The 19,903-nt window shown below is 43.7% G+C and overlaps 2 protein-coding genes across 2 annotated transcripts; both read left to right on the plus strand.

Annotated features, from left to right (window-relative positions):
• The first annotated feature begins 12,665 nt into the window (after positions 1-12,665).
• Positions 12,666-13,103, plus strand: LOC131218212 (probable disease resistance protein At5g43730). Its single transcript, XM_058212892.1, has one exon. It carries the CDS (start codon positions 12,666-12,668, stop codon positions 13,101-13,103), a length of 438 nt encoding a protein of 145 aa, XP_058068875.1.
• Positions 13,104-16,354: 3,251 nt separating this feature from the next.
• LOC131218213 (disease resistance protein RPS5-like) lies at positions 16,355-17,178 on the plus strand. The gene is made up of 2 exons (XM_058212893.1): positions 16,355-16,634; positions 16,721-17,178. The coding sequence occupies exons 1-2, from the start codon at positions 16,355-16,357 to the stop codon at positions 17,176-17,178; spliced, it is 738 nt and encodes a 245-aa protein (XP_058068876.1).
• The last annotated feature ends 2,725 nt before the right edge of the window (positions 17,179-19,903 follow it).

Here is a 19,903-nt window from a genome sequence, read left to right on the forward strand (position 1 = left end):
TTTGCATCGCATGGCCTTGTCGGCTAATGGGATTCTTAGCATTCATCAGCATGTTCCATACTGCATGACGACATTATCACCTTGAGCATATACTTTCACCACCCTCTAAGCTTTAATAAAGCTTATGCACGACCGTTGCGTGCTGTGACGTTGGATCGCAGCAGTGGGCGTGGCGGATCTTCTTTTGGAGTTTTGGTCTATATTCATTGTATTTCCCTTATGCTCATTGTACTTGTAAAGTTTTTGATTATAGTGGAAATGTGATGGAGTTTTGGTTGTTGTTTGTGGGTTATGCCTTTGAGTTATGCTTATTACGAATCAAGCGATGTTTAAAATCCTCCTTGTAGCATCCCGGATCGGAACCTAGCGAATCGGAACCTAGCGAATGGGGTTCTACGGAGGTGTCGAAATGGCGATCGGAAATTTTGTGAGCCGGTTTCCGAGTTGTGACAGAAGTTGGTATCGAGCATAACTCGGGAATAACCAAAACCAACATTATGTCTGGTATGAATGATTTAAGTCCTAAGTTCGGTAGTCTAGCGATCTTTTATTACCGAGCCTTAACGGCGTGCCTTGAGAGTTTTCAAAGTTGATAGGCACCTGTCGCTCTTTCGTAGGACATGGCCGCGAGAGGTGACCGATCGACTCGCTCCACCTCATCACTACGATTCTCGCCCACCACGAGATCCCTTCTGCTGCATGAGGACTGCACCATCTGCATGGATTCATGCCCCGTATGGAGTACGGTTCCTCACAGAGACTAGTGCGTGAGCAGCCGATCTGTGAGTGCTTCGATTCGCAGATGATGCAGTTGCGCACTTGGGCGGACTCCCGATCGTTCAGCAGCGAGCGAGCGCTCGAGTGCCCTCCTTCGAGAGTTCAAACGCCTCGATCCCCCAGACCTGACGGTAGAGGAGAGATGGCGCACCGATGTATAGAAGATATTTGAGACGATGGGATGCGCGACGAGCGGCGAGTCCGAGCCCAACATTGCTAGTCATCAGTATCGAGGATGGCTCAGCCCGATTTTGTTTGGACTTGGGAGGATTTTGTGGATCGGTTTGACCAACGGTATTTTCTGATCACATCCGACGACAGCGGGCGTTGGAGTTTGAGGCCTTGGTGCGGGGCGATATGACAGTGGCTCAATATGCTCGTGTTGTCGAGGTTTGCACCATATTTAGTGGATGATGAGGAGCGGAGAGCCGCGCTGATTTGGTTACGGTCTTCATGGCCGTGTTATTGGGCATGAGCTCCCTACCTTCGAGGAAGTGGTGCGGAAGGCCCGATTTTTGAGTGAGTGGGACGGCTCTCGGTCGATCGCGGTCGAGGAGGGGCCGGAAGAGCGCTCCTTCCGTGATACCCGCGGTCGACCACGTAGCGCACAGTCGCCGCCTTTCGAGCAGCAGCGCACCCAGCACCCCGCCCAGGGCCGCCATATCCACCACCACTTATTTTGGGTGCGGTATGGCCGGACACCGTATGTGGAGTGTCTCGCCCGCGAGAGAGTCCACGCCTCACCACCGGCGCGAGAGACCCCCACAGCGGAGAGGCCTCACCGCGCAGCGGCCTCACTCAGAGCCACCTCGGCGGCGGCCTCGCACTGCCTACGACGCAGCGGACGGCATTCGGACCGCCTCGCAGCTGGCAGCGCGCGCACGCTCGAGAGGAGCGCACCTCCTCGGCCGGCTCGAGCTCGATTCTATGCGGCTCGCAGATCCTCGATCATCTGGAGGAGTGTTGAGGTATACTTCGTATCTGCATGCATTGCACGTGTGTTGTTTGATTACGGTGCATCGCATTCTTTCGTGGCCGAGTGTTTTTGCCATTGACTGGTTTATCGTTGGAGTCTGCTCGTGAGGGGTTGATTTGTGGAAGACTGCAATGTTGGGCCGATTTTGCTTGTCTTGCCGTTTTAGTTGGGGATATATTTTTTGCCGATTGTTTGTTTTGCACATGTCGAGTTGATGCATCACAGGCATGGATTGGCTTCGAGTATCACGCCATATTGATTGCTCGCGAGGCATCCGTTTGTGTATACATGGCTTGCGATTCCGATTCATTCTTGAGCCCGAGGAGAGCCGTTGTCTTGTTTGATGTCTTGTGCCATAGAGGAGCCCTTTAGCGGTGAGCGTCGACCAGTTCTGTGGTTTGCGATTTTCCGATGTATTTCAGATTCCTGGATTACCGCCTCGTCGACTCACCGAGTTTCAATTGATCTCGGTGCCGTGCCTATTTCAAAGGCCCCATATCGTATGGCACCATTGGAGTTGCGGGAACTACAGCAGCTGGACGAGTTGCGTGAGTTAGGCTTTATCCGTCCGAGCGGTTCGGGAGAGCCGTACTCTTCGTGAAGAAGAAGGATGGCTCGTTGAGGCTCTGCGTAGATTACGGCGAGCCAACATGGTCACGATCAAGAACAAGTACCGGTCCCTAGGATTGATGATTTGTTTGATAGGGTGCACAGTTCTTTCGAAGATTGACTTGCGTTACGGTTATCATCAGATTCGGGAGAGGAGGACATCCCGAAACTTTCATGACGCGTTATGGTCATTTCGAGTTTCGGTCATGTCCTTTGGGATGACAATGCGCCAGTGTTCATGCGGTGATGACGAGGTCTTCCGTGTATCTCGATCGATTTGTATGTAGTCTTCATCGGACATTCGATCTATTCGAGGACTCGTGAGGAGCATGAGCGGCATTTGGAGGTTACATTGCGGACCCTCCGCGCATACCAGTTGTTGGGAGAAGTGCGAGTTTTGGCACGAGGAGGTGAAGTTCCTCGGTCACGTGGTGACGAGAGGGTGTCGCAGTGGACCTCGAAGGTTGAGGCGATGCGTCGGGGGCGCAGTGTCAGAGCATCCGTAGTTTCCTTGGTTTAGCGGGCTACTACCGGTATAGGGCTTTTCTCGTATTGCAGCCCCGTTGACCAGTTGACTCGGAAGGGCGCAGAGTTTAGTGATGGCTGCGAGCGAGCATTTATGGAGTTAAAGGACCGTCTGACGTCGCTCTGTCCTCACTCTTCCCTCGGGAGTGACGGATTTATTGTATTTCCGATGCACTCGCATATTGGTTTGAGTCTGCTCGATGCAAGACACGGCAGCCGTAGCCTTCGCGTCTCGCTCATCAGGTCATGAGTGAACTACCCCACGCATGATTTAGAGTGGGCTGCAGTTTCGCACAGAAGGTGTGGAGACACTATCTCTATGGGTTAGGTTCGAGCTCTTTTCAGCCATAAGAGCTTGAAGTACCTCTTCTCACAGTTCGAGATGAGGAAGAGGTGTTGGATGGAGCTCTGAAGGACTATGATTTCGATCTCCAGTACCCCCGGGCAAGGCGACGTGGTGGCGGATGCTCGCGTGACCACGAGGCTGGTGGCGCATGATGAATTAGGAGTGGCGGATGCTCGAGGATATAGCAGTACGACTTTGAGTTTGGCTTGCAGTCTTTTATTGCGTTATCGAGCTTCTCGATTCAACCCTCTCTTGTCGCAAGGGTGATCGAGGCTCGATAGACAAACGAGTCATTACAGGATTACCGAGCGATGCGGATCGAGAGTCAGATTGACAGATTAGTACAGATGGTGGACTTCGCTACGAGGCCGATTATGTGTCCGGATATTCTGAGCTACGCCGAGATCTTATGGCAAGGCACATCGATCGCGGTTTTCTATCCATCTGGCTCGACGAAGATGTACATGCACATTGAGTGCGACAGTATTTTGGCGGGATGAAGCGCCGGATCGCGGCTTTGTGGCCGAGTGTGACACGTGCCGGCGTGTCAAGGCCGATCATCGAGGCCGAGTCTATTGTAGCCGTTGAGTGTCTCGATGTGGAAGTGGGAGCACGTGTCGGCAGATTTTATTATGGGCTTGCCGAGGACTCGGTGCGGTCATGACGCCATCTTGTCGTTGATCGTCTGTCGAAGTCGGCACATTTTATTGCGATACGTGCGACTTGGCCTTTGGACCGGCTTGCGAGATTATTCATGAGGATATTGTGAGACGCATGGCGTTCGGTCTCGATCTTTCGACCGAGACCCAGGTTCACGTCTCGATTTTGGAGGAGCTTCAGAGCGATGAGGTTCGATTTGCGGCTCGGCCGCGTACCATCCGCATGCCGATGGCGGGAGGAGTGGTCAACGATCCTTGAGGATATGCTTGATCTGCGCGATTGATTTCGAGGTTAGGCTCGGATGAGCATCTGCGATTGGGTGAGTTCGCATTATCAGGTGACCATCGGCATGGCTCCTTTTGAGGCACTATGTGGCAGACCAGCAGATCTTCAGTTGTTGGACCGAGGTTGGAGAGCGTCGTCTCATTAGGTCCCGAGCTTGTGCGAGACATCGAAGGCTATTGATATCATCGCGAGGATGCGCACGGCTCGAGCCGAAGAGTTTCTGATCGTCGGCGTCGTCCCTTAGAGTTATGATGTAGGGGACCATGTGTATCTCGAAGGTCTCGCCCATGAAGCGTAGTTCGATTTGGAGCGAAAGGCAAGCTTGCCCGAGATTCATAGGACCTTTTGAGATCCCTCGGCGCGTTGGCGCCGTGGCTATCGGCTTGCCTTGCCATCTCGGTTGTCCTGGCGTCCACAACGTTTTCATGTCTCCATGTTGAGGAAGTGTGGGTCGGACATCGTTCCTGTTATCGATTGCCGTTAGAAGTTCGTGAGGACGCTTCCTATATTGAGCAGGTCCGTATCCTTGATCGGAAGGAGCAGTCCGGACCAAGGTCATCCGTTGGTGAAGGTTCAATGGGGTCACCACAGCATATATGAGCTATCTTGGGAGCGTGAGGCCGAGATTCGAGAGCCTATCTTCATCTCTTTGATGATTGATTGCATGTTGTATGTTGTCTCGATATTTATATGGCGATGCCTTGCTCCTCTTCTATTATGATTTATATTTTTCTTGTGTTGATTGCTTAAATTTCGAGACGAAATTTTTATTTGGAGAGAGTGAGACCCGTGTCCTAATCCTTCCTGTTCCGTTGGCTTCCGCGGCAGTCAACCTTCGTACCATATCCGGTGTTTGCACACGATCCTAGGTCCGCGCACCGATGACGGCTTGATCTGAAAGTGGTATCATAGCGACCGCTCGTCGCCGCGGTTCCAACGCGCGTGTCTTTCGATCTGACACTTAGATCATAAGTTGGGGACTATGCATTATAATGGCCGTGGACCGCGTATTGCGGGGCCCACCTATTCCATGTGGCACTAATCTCTAGGAAATTATGAGAACGATGACATCACCTTACCCTAGAGCCACCCTACCCTAGCTATAGCCACCCTACCCTAGCTATAGCCACCCTACCTACCCCTATCCCTTCTTACAAGCATTTAATGCTAGCCACCCTCTCTTACAAGTCATTATTACGTACCTAATCTCTCTTCCGCTCTCTCTGATCTCTCCCTCTCTCCTTTATTTTTTCATTCCCTTTTTTTTTCTCGCTCACCAAATCCATACGTATGAGACTCTCCCATTCCTCCCAAGCTTTGTGGCCCACTTCCTACCCCTTATCTCTCATCTCAACCATCCATTTTTCATCTTACCTCCATCAAAGAGAGCCAAGGAGCTAAGGAAGCCAAGGGAGCAAGAAGATCAAGTGGTGGGGTTTGGATAGGATATGTATTTTGCACTTGCTTTTAAGCTTGGGCCAAGTGAGTGCCAACCGATCAATGGTTTGGATCTCACTTTGGACCCTAAGATGTGGCAATGGCGCCCATTGGATCATCATGATCATTCCATGATGGGCCCATTCTCCATGGACCCCATCAGGATGTTTATTTCTTTACATGCTTAGGGTCATCTACCATTTAATTTAGTGGAGAATGGGATCTCCACCGTTGGATCTAATTCTTATAGGGGCACATGTGTAATGGGACCCACTTGATGATATGCATTTAGTGCGAGGAGGGCCCATAGATGCGGGTCCTCCATCACGACGGTCTCAGCTCTCTATTACTCTCCGCTTTATAATATGTATTGTTTGATATTCATCTTTATTTTATTTATGTTGGATGATGATGAGGTTGTGTGGCCCACTTGAATGGACCCCACCATAGGGTATGTATTCCATCCAAATCACCTACAAGTGGGGCCCACTTTGTGTGTAGTACCCACACCATTTTCCATGAGGTGGCCCACCTAAGCAGGGCCCACCCCTAATATATTTACAAGGGTCCAGCGTCCAGGGACGCTGGACGTTTTGGGAAAAACAGCTTGCCAATGGGGTTGTCCACTCATGTAGGCCCCACCTTGATGTATGTATTAAATCCATACCATCCGATTCCCTTCCCAACTCACCTTTTAGAGCGTTTGAACCGAAATATGGTGTCAACTCGAGGTCCCAGCGGGCCATACCGTAGCAAATGGTGGTCTTTACCATTAAAACCTTCCCTATTATTTTTATCCGCCGAAACAGGTCCAATATTGGGCTCATTTAACTTGTCTAGGGCCATGGAAGGCCATTGGATGGAGTGGATGGCCTGGATATGGACCCCACTAGTAAAATCCTCAATAAAAGATAAAAATAAAAATAAAAATAAAAAATTGAACACTTAACTCTTTTTCTACAGCACAATAGCAACCTATAGCTGTCGGCGGACGCCGTTCCCACGACACTGCTGGCGTCCCCACCTTGATGTATTATATGCTTATCTAAACCGTTCATATGGTGGGCCCTATCCGACGTGGGCCCACCCCAAAATCAGCCTGATCCAAGACTCAGGTGGCCCACATCATGATAAACATTGGGATTGAACCTCTACCTTTGAAACCCATTTGGAGTCCACAGAAGTTTTGGTGGGTGAAATTTGTTTTCACCCTTCATTTAGGCCCATTCGGCCTTGTCAACGGGTCGGATGGCATAGAGCATTTTGGTGGGCCCCACATGGAGCCCACATGATGTATGTGTTACCTCCATCCATTGTGGCATGACGGTGGAGCCCACTGTGTGCGTGAGTGTGCGCGTGTGTGTGTGCAGTGTGTGTCTGTGTGTAATAATAATAGATATAATATTATATTGCATATAATATTGTATGTCATATATATATATAATGTTATGATTTCGATTTTTATACATGATGTTATATATATATATATAATGTTATATTAAATATAATATTATATGTTTTATATATTATATATATGTGTGATGTGTGTGTGTGTGATATATTATATTATATATAATTTATTGATGGTGGGAAGCCCACCTCAGTACTTGTCAGTTTCCATTAGGCATTGAGGCCCATCTGACAAGGGGTACGGTGTTGAGGCCCATATGATGTGCACATGGGGCCCCAGTGGTGAGGCCCACTTGCTCCAGATACCGCCCAGGTGAGGAGACCCATTTGATGTACATACGGAGCCCATCTGTCGAGGCCCATTTGACACGTGTAAGGCCCATAAGCTTAGGCCTATTTGATACGTTCTAAAGCCCCCCGGGTTATAGCCCATTGCAATGTACATAAGGCCCATTGGTGTGGCCCACTTAATGAATATGAGGCCCATATGACTTGGCTCATTTGATGTATTGTCTTTAAGGGCCCAATGGATGTACTAGGTCCATTGCAATGTGTGATCCCAAAATAACATTATGAAATGATATTTTTTTGGCGATCGTGCCTTGGGAGCAATGTTGGTTTGCGTCCACATTGTAAGTGTTTAGTGTCGGTTAACATGTCTCGCATTATGACTTTGCCCTTGGAGTCACCGATTGTATAGAGTCCATATGTGCTAATGTCGGCTCAGTCTAGCTCATTCGATTATCCGAACGATCATCCACCCCATATAAGAGTATTTAATTCCATGATTCATGATCATATTCATCATACGTATGCTTGATATGATGAAATGGCGATCATAGCATAGCCTTGCGGACATTGATTTGAACGGAGCTCCGTACGGTGCTTGCCACTACATGAGCGCACGATACGCTCGATTTATGTATTGACGATAGTGTGATATCATGCATGTTACATTAGTGTGATATGGTTCTATCGCCTAGCGACATCAGGCAGTAGCCTCCATAGGCGTATCGTGGTTGGCAGAATTAGAGACCGAAAATATTTTAGTTCTACATGGGGTGCGATAGATATCCACAGGTGAAAGTCCCTAAACCCTTGATGGTACCAGGAGGTTGCTCAAACGAGGCCGAGTGGATGCATGAGCGCCGAGTGCCGTTATAACCAGACGGTTGTGCTTTCCAAGGTAATGTCGTGGTCGGTTGGAAGAGTGCGGCCTTACGATGAGTAGGGGCGATGCTAGCGTGAGTCGATCCGGCTCGAGGAATGGGTCGCTATTGACGACGGGCCGATATTGGCGGGCGGATAGTGAGGTCTTTTCCGATGCTCACCATTGAGTTGCCGCGCGATGGGGTGGCAATGCTTGGAGTGTACTATAGACCCCGGTAATATTCCAGAGTTGAGCCGTATTGATATATGGAATTAGATGAGGATTAGTATGCTTGACTCATGCATTTCGCATTGCATGGCCTTGGTATGGCCGACATCATTCTTTGCATCGCATGGCCTTGATACGGCTAATGGGATTCTTAGCATTCATCGGCATGTTCGCATTACTACGATCTATAGCAATTACACCTTGAAGCATACACTTTCACCTACCCTCTAAGCTTTCATAAAGCTTATGCACGACCGTTGCGTGCAGGTGACGTTGGATCGCAGCAGCGCTGAGGCTTGGACGCGTGGCTGATCTTCTTTTGGAGTTTTGGTCTATATTCATTGTATTTCCCTTATGCTCATTGTACTTGTAAAGTTTTTGATTATAGTGAAAATGTGATGGAGTTTTTGGTTGTTGTTTGTGGGTTATGCCTTTGGTTATGCTTATTACGAATCAAACTGATGTTGAAAATCCTCCTTGTAGCATCCCAGGATCGGAACCTGGCGAATGGGCGCTGGGAGCCGAGAATGGGGTTCTACGGAGGCTGTCGGCGCCAGATTCGGCGATCGGGAATTTTGTGAGCCCGGTTTCCGAGTTTGGGGCGTGACAATATGAGTTGGAGCGGTTAGTATATCTCAGAGAGCTGTAAGTTGGCACTAGAGAAAGTCCCCTCTTGCTGCCTGCCAACACAGTGGACTTGATGATTTCTGAATGTACAAACTTCTCCTGACTCTCGCTACCCTCCTTACAGAATGTGGAGGGATTGAAGTTTTGCTTCATTACCGAGTGTGGTAGCATGAAGTCTGTTTTATCAGACGAAGATGAGACCTCTTTCCTCACACCCTTAGAGTATTTATTTATTGAGAATCTACCAAATCTGCCAACGGTTTGTCGGGGAGTTGCCACACCCAGCACCTTTCAAAGCTTGAATTTTATAATCATCTCTGATTGCCCCAAGTTAAAGAATCTATTTTTCAGTAGGGTGGTTGAAGATCTCCAAAACCTTGAAAAAATTTGCATCGAAGAATGTAGTGGAATGAAAGAGTTGGTGTCCGAGGAGGAAGAGGAAGAGATAAGTGCAGCATATGACATCACATTACCTATGTTAAAGAATCTCTATCTTTTAGATGTATATGAATTGAAGAATATTTGCAGCAAGAGACTTGTGTGCAGTTTTATGGTGTTCATTAAAATAGAAGGTTGTCCTAAGCTGAAGAAGATCCCTTTCTCTGTTGGCACCTCATCTATGGCTTTTCAAGGAGAGATTAGGGAAATAGGAAAGTGGTGGGATACATTGGAATGGGATGATCCTGCCACTAAACCTCTCCTCCACCCCCTTTTCAAAGAAGTGGAAGGATATGATTATAATGACAACGACGAAAATGACACCGATGACAGTGATGAAGAAGAAGAAGAAGATAATGATGACGATGATGATCGTCATGAAAAAGAAGCATCTGAAAAGAAGAAACAACTATTACAACAGTAAAAGAAGCAGGTACCACCCTAATCAGCTATCGTCGACCGCACATACATTACTCGCACCATCTTTACGAGCTAAAACATCGGCCCAAATAATTTCAGAGAAGAATTTGGATTGGATAATGGATGCAAAGATAGGAATGGTAGGCGTATATGGGATGGGCGGGGTAGGAAAGATGACCATCATGATGAACATTAACAATCGTCTCAAGGATGCCAAGCTTTTTTAAAGTATTATCTGGGTGACTATGTCTGAAGATCTTAACTTGAAGAGGCTACAAACTGATATTGCAAAGAAAGTTGAACTGGACTTCGAAGAGGACGACAATGAAGTAAGCAGAGCAGCAGTGTTACATGAAGCATTAATGAATAGGCAGAAGTTTTTGCTCATCCTAGATGATATGTGGAAGTCATTTTCACTAAAACAAGTTGGAATTCTTGAACCTAGTGAAGAAAATGGTTGCAAGATAGCATTGACATCTGTGTCATTGGATGTTTGTCAGGGAATGAAGACAAATAAAAACATTAAATTAGAAGAACTTTTCAAAGAAGAAGCATGAGATTTATTTAAAGACCATCTTGGTAGCAACGTGGTGCTAGCTTAAAATGTACAAACTATCGCAAAGCTTGTGGCTGAAGAATGTGGAGGTCTACCACTGGCGCTCATCACGGTTGGTGGGGCTCTTAGAGATATTGATGATGTTCATGAATGGAGTAATGCATTGAATCAATTGAGAAGCTCAGTGAGTGAAATCGAAGGCATCCGAGACGAAGTCTTTAGGCAGCTACAGTTTAGTTATGATGGCTTGAGTAATGAGAAGAGTCATGCTTGTTTCTTGTACTGCTCATTGTATCCAAAAGATTATAAGATCCTTGTAGAAGAGGTGATTAAATATTGAATTTGTGAGGAGTTAATAGATGAAGTGGGGGATATTCAAATTCAAATTGACAACGGACATTCGATAGTGAACGGGCTCACACGTGCTTGCATGATAGAAAGTTTTGTTAATGATGTATATAGCGTTAATTATATAAAGATGCATGACTTAGGGAGATGGCTATCAGCATAACCAAGCATAACCCTCGATTCATAGTCAAGGTTGGAACTGGAATGGAAGAGCCTCTGAATGATGAGGAATGGGTGGGAGATATCGAAAAGGTTTTATTGATGAGTAACAGAATCGATAACCTCGTAGCAACACCCAACTGCCGTAAACTCACTACCTTATTTTTATAAGATAATCCTCTTAAAGGTCATATCACTCTTTCATTGTTTCAGCATATGTGTGGTCTCAAAGTTCTTGGTCTATCTGATGCTAGCATTGAGTGTCTGCCTGATTCACTTTCTGATTTGGTGAACCTCCGTGCATTGGTGTTACAATATTGTCATAGATTATCTACTGTTCCTTTACTAGCAAAGCTGAATGAGCTAAGACTGTTGGACCTTTCTTTTACAGACTTCAAGCAACTTCTGCAAGGGATGAAAAGATGAACAAACCTAAGATTCCTTTATTTATCGAAAATGGAAATTTTGAAAATGATTGATATAGGAGTAATATCTAAGCTTCTCCGTCTTGAACACTTTATGGCATTGAATCTAAACAAATTGATTCTGACATTCGTATTAGATGAAATGAAAATTCTAACTCGGTTGGTTCATCTTAGACTCTCATTTCCTAATCTTGTGACCTTCTCAAACTATGTCCAATCTGGCTAGTAGCATAATTTGAAGAAACTCTTTTTCATTATAAGAGATGAACCAACAAAGTATTAGGGGCTGGAATCTTACTGCTTATATGAGTTAGATCGGTTAGTATATATCAGAGAGCTGCAAGTTGGCACTAGAGAAAGTCCCCTCTTGCTGCCTGCCAACACAGTGGACTTAATGATTTCCGAATGCACAAATTTCTCCCGACTCTCGCTTCTCTCCTTACAGAATGTGGAGGGATTGAAGTTTTGCTTCATTACCGAGTGCCGCAGCATGAAGTCTGTTTTATCAAACGAAGATGATGCCTCTTTCCTCACACCCTTAGAGCATTTATTTCTTGAGAATCTACCAGATCTGCAAACTGTTTATCGGGGAGTTGCCACACCCGGCACCTTTCAAAGCTTGAATTCCATAATCATCTCTGACTGCCCCAAGTTGAAGAATCTATTTTCAGTAGGGTGGTTGAAGAACCTCCAAAACCTTGAAAAAATTTGCATAAAAGAATGCAGTGGGATGAAAGAGTTGGTGTCAGAGGAGGAAGAGGAAGAGATAAGTGCAGCATATGACATCACATTACCTATGTTAAAGAATCTCTATCTTTTAGATGTATATGAATTGAAGAATATTTGCAGCAAGAGACTTGTCTGTAGTTTTATGATGTTCATTAAAATAGAAGGTTGTCCTAAGCTGAAGAAGATCCCTTTCTCTATTGGTACCTCATCTATGGCTTTTCAAGGAGAGATTAGGGGAACAGGAAAGTGGTGGGATACATTGGAATGGGATGATCCTGCCACTAAACCTCTCCTCCACCCCCTTTTCAAAGAAGTGGAAGGATATGATTATAATGACAACGACGACAATGACAGTGATGAAGAAGAAGAAGAAAATAATGATGATGATGATGATCGTCATGAAAAAGAAGCATCTGAAAAGAAGAAACAACTATTGTAACAGTAAAAGAAGCAGATACCACCCTAATTAGCTACCGCCGACCGCACATACTGTACTCGCACCATCTTTACGAGCTAAAACATCGACCCAAATAATTTTAGAGAAGAATTTGGATTGGATAATGGATGCAAAGATAGGAATGGTAGGCGTATATAGGATGGGCGGGGTAGGAAAGACGACCATTATGATAAACATTAACAATCGTCTCAAGGATGCCAAGCTTTTTCAAAGTATTATCTGGGTGACTGTGTCTGAAGATCTTAACTTGAAGAGGCTACAAACTGATAATGCAAAGAAAGTTGAACTAGACTTCAAAGAGGACGACAATGAAGTAAGCAGAGCAGCAGCGTTACATGAAGCATTAATGAACAGGCAGAAGTTTTTGCTCATCCTAGATGATATGTGGAAGTCATTTTCACTAAAACAAGTTGGAATTCCTGAACCTAGTGAAGAAAATGGTTACAAGATAGCATTGACATCTCGGTCATTGGATGTTTGCCATGGAATGAAGACAGATAAAAACATTAAAGTAGAAGAACTTTCCAAAGAGGAAGCATGAGATTTATTTAAAGACCATCTTGGTAGCAACGTGGTGCTGGCTTCAAATGTACAAACTATCGCAAAGCTTGTGGCTGAAGAATGTGGAGGTCTACCACTGGCGCTCATCACGGTTGGTGGGGCTCTTAGAGATATTGATGATGTTCATGAATGGAGTAATGCATTGAATCAATTGAGAAGCTCAGCGAGTGAAATCGAAGGCATCTAGGACGAAGTCTTTAGGCGGCTACAGTTCAGTTACGATCGCTTGAGTAACGAGAAGAGTCGTGCTTGTTTCTTGTACTGCTCATTGTATCCAGAAGATTACAAGATCCCTGTAGAAGAGGTGATTAAATATTGAATTTGTGAGGGGTTAATAGATGAAGTGGGGGATATCCAAGCCCAAATTGACAACGGACATTCGATAGTGAACGGGCTCACACGTGCTTGCATGATAGAAAGTTTCATTGATGATGTATATGGCGTTAATTATATAAAGATGCATAACTTAGGAATATGACTCTCGGCATAACTCTTGGTTCATAGTCAATGCTGACACTGGAATGGTAGAGCCTCTGAAAGATGAGGAATGGGTGGGAGATGTAGAATCGTTTATCTCGTAGCAATGCCCAACTGCCGTAAACTCAGTACCTTGTTTTTACAGGAAAATCCTCTTAAAGGTCATATCACTCTATCATTGTTTTAGCATATGTATGGTCTCAAAGTTCTTGATCTATCTGATGCTAGCATTGAGTGCCTGCCTGATTCACTTTCTGATTTGGTGAACCTCCGTGCATTGGTGTTACAATATTGTCACAAATTATCTATTGTTCCTTCACTAGCAAAGCTGAATGAGCTGAGGCTGTTGGACCTTTCTTTTATAACCATCAAGGAACTTCGGTTGGGGATGGAAAAATTAGCAAACCTAAGATTCTTTTATTTATCAAAAATGAAAATTTTAGAAAAGATTGATGCATGAGTAATATCTAAGCTTCTCCATGTTAAACACTTTATGGCATTGAATCTAAACGAATTGATTCTGGGAATCGTATTAGATGAGATGGAAATTAAACTCGGTTGGTTCATCTCAGACTCTCCCTTCCTAATCTTGTAACCTTCTCACACTATGTCCAATCTAGGAAGTGGCATAAGTTGAAGAAATTCTTTTTCATCATAGGCGATGAACCAAGTGAGTATTCGGGGCTGGAATCTTACTGGTTATATAAGTTAGAGCGGCTAGTATATCTCAGAGAGTTACAAGTTGGCACTAGAGAAAGTCATTTTCACTAAAAAAAAATTGAAATTCCTGAACCTAGTGAAGAAAATGGTTGCAAGATAGCATTGACATCTCGGTCATTGGATGTTTGCTGTGGAATGAAGACAGATAAAAACATTAAAGTAGAAGAACTTTCCAAAGAGGAAGCATGAGATTTATTTAAAGACCATCTTGGTAGAAGCATGGTGCTAGCTTAAAATGTACAAACTATCATAAAGCTTGTAGTTGAAGAATGTGAAGGTCTACCACTGGCGCTCATCATGGCTGGTGGGGCTCTTAGAGATATTGATAATGTTCATGAATGGAGTAATGCATTGAATCAATTGAGAAGCTCAGCGAGTGAAATTGAAGGCATTCATGGTGAAGTCTTTAGGCAGCTACAGTTCAGTTACGAAAACTTGAGTAACGAGAAGAGTCGTGCTTGTTTCTTGTACTGCTCATTGTATCCAGAAGATTATATGATTCTTGTATAAGAGGTGATGAAATATTGAATTTGTGAGGGGTTAATAGATGAAGTGGGGGATATCCAAGCCCAAATTGACAACAGATATTCGTTAGTGAACGGGCTCACACGTGCTTGCATGATAGAAAGTTTCATTGATGATGTATATGGCGTTAATTATATAAAGATGCATGACTTAAGGACATAGCTATCGGCATAACCAAGCATAACCCTCGGTTCATAGCCCAGGCTGGGACTAGAATGGAAGAGCCTCTGAAAGATGAGGAATGGGTGGGAGATGTCGAGAGAGTTTCATTGATGAGTAACAGAATCGATAACCTCGTAGCAACGCCCAACTGCCGTAAACTCACTACCTTATTTTTACAAGGTAATCCTCTTAAAGGTCATATCACTCTATTATTGTTTCAGCATATGTGTGGTCTCAGAGTTCTTGATCTATCTGATGCTAGCATTGAGTGCCTGCCTGATTCACTTTCTGATTTGGTGAACCTCCATGCATTGGTGTTACAATATTGTCACAAATTATCTACTGTTCCTTCACTAGCAAAGCTGAATGAGCTGAGGCTGTTGGACCTTTCTTTTACAGCCATCAAGCAACTTCCGCAGGGGATGAAAAGATTAGCAAACCTAAGATTCCTTTATTTATCGAAAATGAAAAATTTGGAAAGGATTGATGCAGGAGTAATATCTAAGCTTCTCCGTCTTGAACACTTTATGCCATTGAATATAAACGAATTGATTCTGGCATTTGTATTAGATGAGATGAAAATTCTAACTCGGTTGGTTCATCTTAGACTCTCATTTCCTAATCTTGTGACCTTCTCACACTATGTCCAATCTGGCCAGTGGCATAAGTTGAAGAAATTCTTTTTCATTATAGGAGATGAACCAACCGAGTATTTGGGGCTGGAATCTTACTGCTTATATGAGTTGGAGCAGTTAGTATATCTCAGAGAGCTACAAGTTGGCACTAGAGAAAGTCCCCTCTTGCTGCCTGCCAACACAGTGGACTTGATGATTTCCGAATGCACAAATTTCTCCCGACTCTCGCTTCTCTCCTTACAGAATGTGGAGGGATTGAAGTTTTGTTTCATTCCGAGTGCCGCAGCATGAAGTCTGTTTTATCAAGCGAAGATGATGCCTCTTTCCTCCCACCTTTAGAGCATTTATTTATTGAGAATCTACCAGATCTGGAAACTGTTTGTCAAGGAGTTGCCACACCCGACTCCTTTCAAAGCTTGAATTCCATAATCATCTCTGACTGCCCCAAGTTGAAGAATCTATTTTCAGTAGGGTGGTTGAAGAACCTCTAAAACCTTGAAAAAATTTACATCGAAGAATGCAATGGGATAAAAGAGTTGGTGTCAAAAGAGAAAGAGGAAGATATAAGTGCAGCATAAGACATCACATTACTTATGTTAAAGAATCTCTATCTTTTAGATGTATATAAATTGAATAATATTTGCAACAATAGACTTGCATGTGTAGTTTTATAGTGTTCATTATAATAGAAGGTTGTCCTAAGCTGAAGAAGATGCCTTTCTCTGTTGGCACCTCATCTATGACTTTTCAAGAAGAGATTAGGGGAACAGGAAAGTGGTGGGATACATTGGAATGGGATGATCCTGCCACTAAACCACTCCTCCACCCCCTTTTCAAAGAAGTGAAAGGATATAATTGTAATGACAACGATGACAATGATAGCAACGACAGTGATGAAGAAGAAGAAGAAGATAATGATGACGATGATGATCGTCATGAAAAAGAAGCATCTGAAAAGAAGAAACAACTATTGCAACGATTAGAAAAAGCAGGTACCACCCTAATCAGCTACTGCCAACCGCACATACTTTACTCGTACAATCTTTACGAGCTAAAACATCGACCCAAATAATTTCAGATAAGAATTTGGATTGGATAATGAATGCAAAGATAGGAATAGTAAGCGCATATGGGATGGGCGAGGTAGGAAAAACGACCATCATGATGAACATTAATAATCTTCTCAAGGATGCCAAGATTTTTCAAAGTATTATCTGGGTGACTGTGTCTGAAGATCTTAACTTGACAAGGCTACAAACTGATATTGTAAAGAAAGTTGAACTACACTTCAAAGAGGACGACAATGAAGTAAGCAAAGCAGTAGCGTTACATGAAGCATTAATGAACAGGCAGAAGTTTTTGCTCATCCTAGATGATACGTGGAAGTCATTTTCACTAAAACAAGTTGGAATTCCTAAGCCTACTGAAGAAAATGGTTGCAAGATAGCATTAACATCTCGGTCATTGGATATTTGCAGTGGAATGAAGATAGATAAAAGCATTAAAGTAGAAGAACTTTCCAAAGAGGAAGTTTGAGATTTATTTAAAGACCATCTTAGTAGCAACGTGGTGTTGTCTTCAAATGTACAAACTATCGTAAAGCTTGTGGCTGAAGAAATAGAGGTCTACCACTAGCGCTCATCACGATTGGTGGGGCTCTTAGAGATATTGATGATCTTCATGAATGGACTAATACATTGAATCAATTGAGAAGCTTAGCGAGTGAAATCGAAGGCATCCAGGATGAAGTCTTTAGGCGGCTGCAGTTCAATTACGATTGCTTGAGTAATGAGAAGAGTCGTGCTTATTTCTTGTACTGCTCATTGTATCCAGAAGATTACGATATCCCTGTAAAAGAGGTGATTGAATATTGGATTTGTGAGGGGTTAATAGATGAAGTGGGGGATATCCAAGCCCAAATTGACAACGGACATTCGATAGTGAACGGGCTCACACGTGCTTGCATGATAGAAAGTTTCATTGATGATGTATATGGCGTTAATTATATGAAGATGCATGACTTAGGGACATGCCTATCGGCATAACCAAGCATAACCCTCGGTTCATAGTCAAGGTTAGGACTGGAATGGAAGAGGCTCTGAAAGATGAGTAATGGGTGAGAGATGTCAAGAGGGTTTCATTGATGAGTAACATAATCGATAACCTCGTAGCAACGCCCAACTGTTGTAAACTCACTACCTTGTTTTTACAAGGTAATCCTCTTAAAGGTTATATCACTCTATCATTGTTTCAGCATATATGTGGTCTCAGAGTTCTTGATTTATCTAATGCTAGCATTGAGTGCCTGTCTGATTCACTTTCTGATTTGGTGAACCTACGTGCATTAATGTTACAATATTGTCACAAATTATCTACTGTTATTTCACTAGCAAAGCTGAATGAGCTGAGGCTGTTGGACCTTTTTTTTACATCCATCAAACAACTTCTGCAGGAGATGGAAAGATTAGCAAACTTATTCTTTTATTTATTAGAAATGAAAAATTTGGAAAGGATTGATGAAGGAGTAATATCTAAGCTTCTCCGTCTTGAACACTTTCTGGCATTGCATCTAAACGAATTGATTCTGGCATTTGTATTAGAGGATATGGAAATTCTAACTCGGTTGGTTCATCTTAGACTCTCATTTCCTAATCTTGTGACCTTCTCACACTATGTCCAATCTAGCCAGTGACATAAGTTGAAAAAATTCTTTTTCATTATAGGAGATGAACCAACCGAGTATTCGGGGATGGAATTTTCCTGCTAATCTGAGTTGGAGTGGTTAGTATATCTCAGAGAGCTGCAAGTTGGCACTAGAGAAAGTCCCCTCTTGCTGCCTGCCAACATAGTGGACTTAATGATTTATGAATGCACAAATTTCTCCCGACTCTCGCTTCTCTCCTTACAGAATGTGGAGGGATTAAAGTTTTACTTCATTACCGAGTGCCGCAGCATAAAGTCTGTTTTATCAGACGAAGATGGGGCTTCTTTCCTCACACCCTTAGAGTATTTATTTATTGAGAATCTACCAGATCTACCAACTGTTTGTCGAGGAGTCGCCACACCCATCACCTTTCAAAGCTTGAATTCCATAATCATCTCTGACTGCCCCATGGTTGAAGATCTCCAAAACCTTGAAAAAATTTGCATCGAAGAATGCAGTTGAATGAAAGAGTTGGTGTCAGAGGAGGAATAGGAAGAGATAAGTGCAGCATATGACATCACATTACCTACGTTAAAGAATCTCTATCTTTTAGATGCATATGAATTGAAGAATATTTGCAACAAGAGACTTGTGTATGCAGTTCTATGGTGTTCATTAAAATAGAAGGTTGTCCTAAGCTGAAGAAGATCAATTTCTCTGTTGGCACCTCATCTATGGCTTTTCAAGGAGAGATTAGGAGAACGGGAAAGTGGTAGGATACATTGGAATGCGATGAACCTGTCACTAAACCTCTCCTCCACCCCTTTTTAAAGAAGTGGAAGGATATGATTATAATGACAACGACGACAATGACTGCGATGACAGTGATGAAGAAGAAGAAGAAGATAATGATGACGATGATAATCGTCATGAAAAAGAAGCATCTAAAAAGAAGAAACAACTATTGCAACAGTCAAAGAAGCAAGTACCACCCTAATTAGCTACCACCGACCGCACATACTTTACTCGCACCATCTTCACGAGTTAAAACATTGACACAAATAATTTCAGAGAAGAATTTAATTAGATAATGGATGCAAAGATAGGAATGATAGGCGTATATGGGATGAGCAGGGTAGGAAAGACAACCATCATGATGAACATTAACAATCGTCTCAAGGAAGCTTTTTCAAAGTATTATCTGGGTGACTGTGTCTGAAGATCTTAACTTGAAGAGGCTACAAACTGATATTGCAAATAAAGTTGAACTGGAATTTAAAGAGAACGACAATGAAGTAAGCAGAGCAGCAGCATTACATGAAGCATTAACAGGCAGCAGTTTTTGCTCATCTTAAATGATATGTGTAAGTCATTTTCACTAAAACAAGTTAGAATTCTTGAACCTAGTGAAGAAAATGGTTGCAAGATAGCATTGACATCTCGATCATTGAATGTTTGTCGTGAAATGAAGACAGATAAAAACATTAAAGTAGAAGAACTTTCCAAACAGGAAGCATGAGATTTATTTAAAGACCATCTTGGTAGTAACGTGGTGCTGGCTTCAAATGTACAAACTATCGCAAAGCTTATGGCTGAAGAATGTGGAGGTCTACCACT

Source organism: Magnolia sinica, chromosome 11 (assembly GCF_029962835.1).
Source record: "Magnolia sinica isolate HGM2019 chromosome 11, MsV1, whole genome shotgun sequence".
Taxonomy (NCBI): domain Eukaryota; kingdom Viridiplantae; phylum Streptophyta; class Magnoliopsida; order Magnoliales; family Magnoliaceae; genus Magnolia; species Magnolia sinica.

Excerpts from the sequence above, each read along its gene's own strand:
- LOC131218213 (XM_058212893.1), top strand. The coding sequence starts at position 16,355 with ATGCCTTTCTCTGTTGGCACCTCATCTATGACTTTTCAAGAAGAGATT. Across the intron at positions 16,635-16,720 it reads GCAACGATTAGAAAAAGCAG|ATAAGAATTTGGATTGGATA; the intron begins GTACCACCCTAA and ends AAATAATTTCAG.
- LOC131218212 (XM_058212892.1), top strand. The coding sequence starts at position 12,666 with ATGGATGCAAAGATAGGAATGGTAGGCGTATATAGGATGGGCGGGGTA.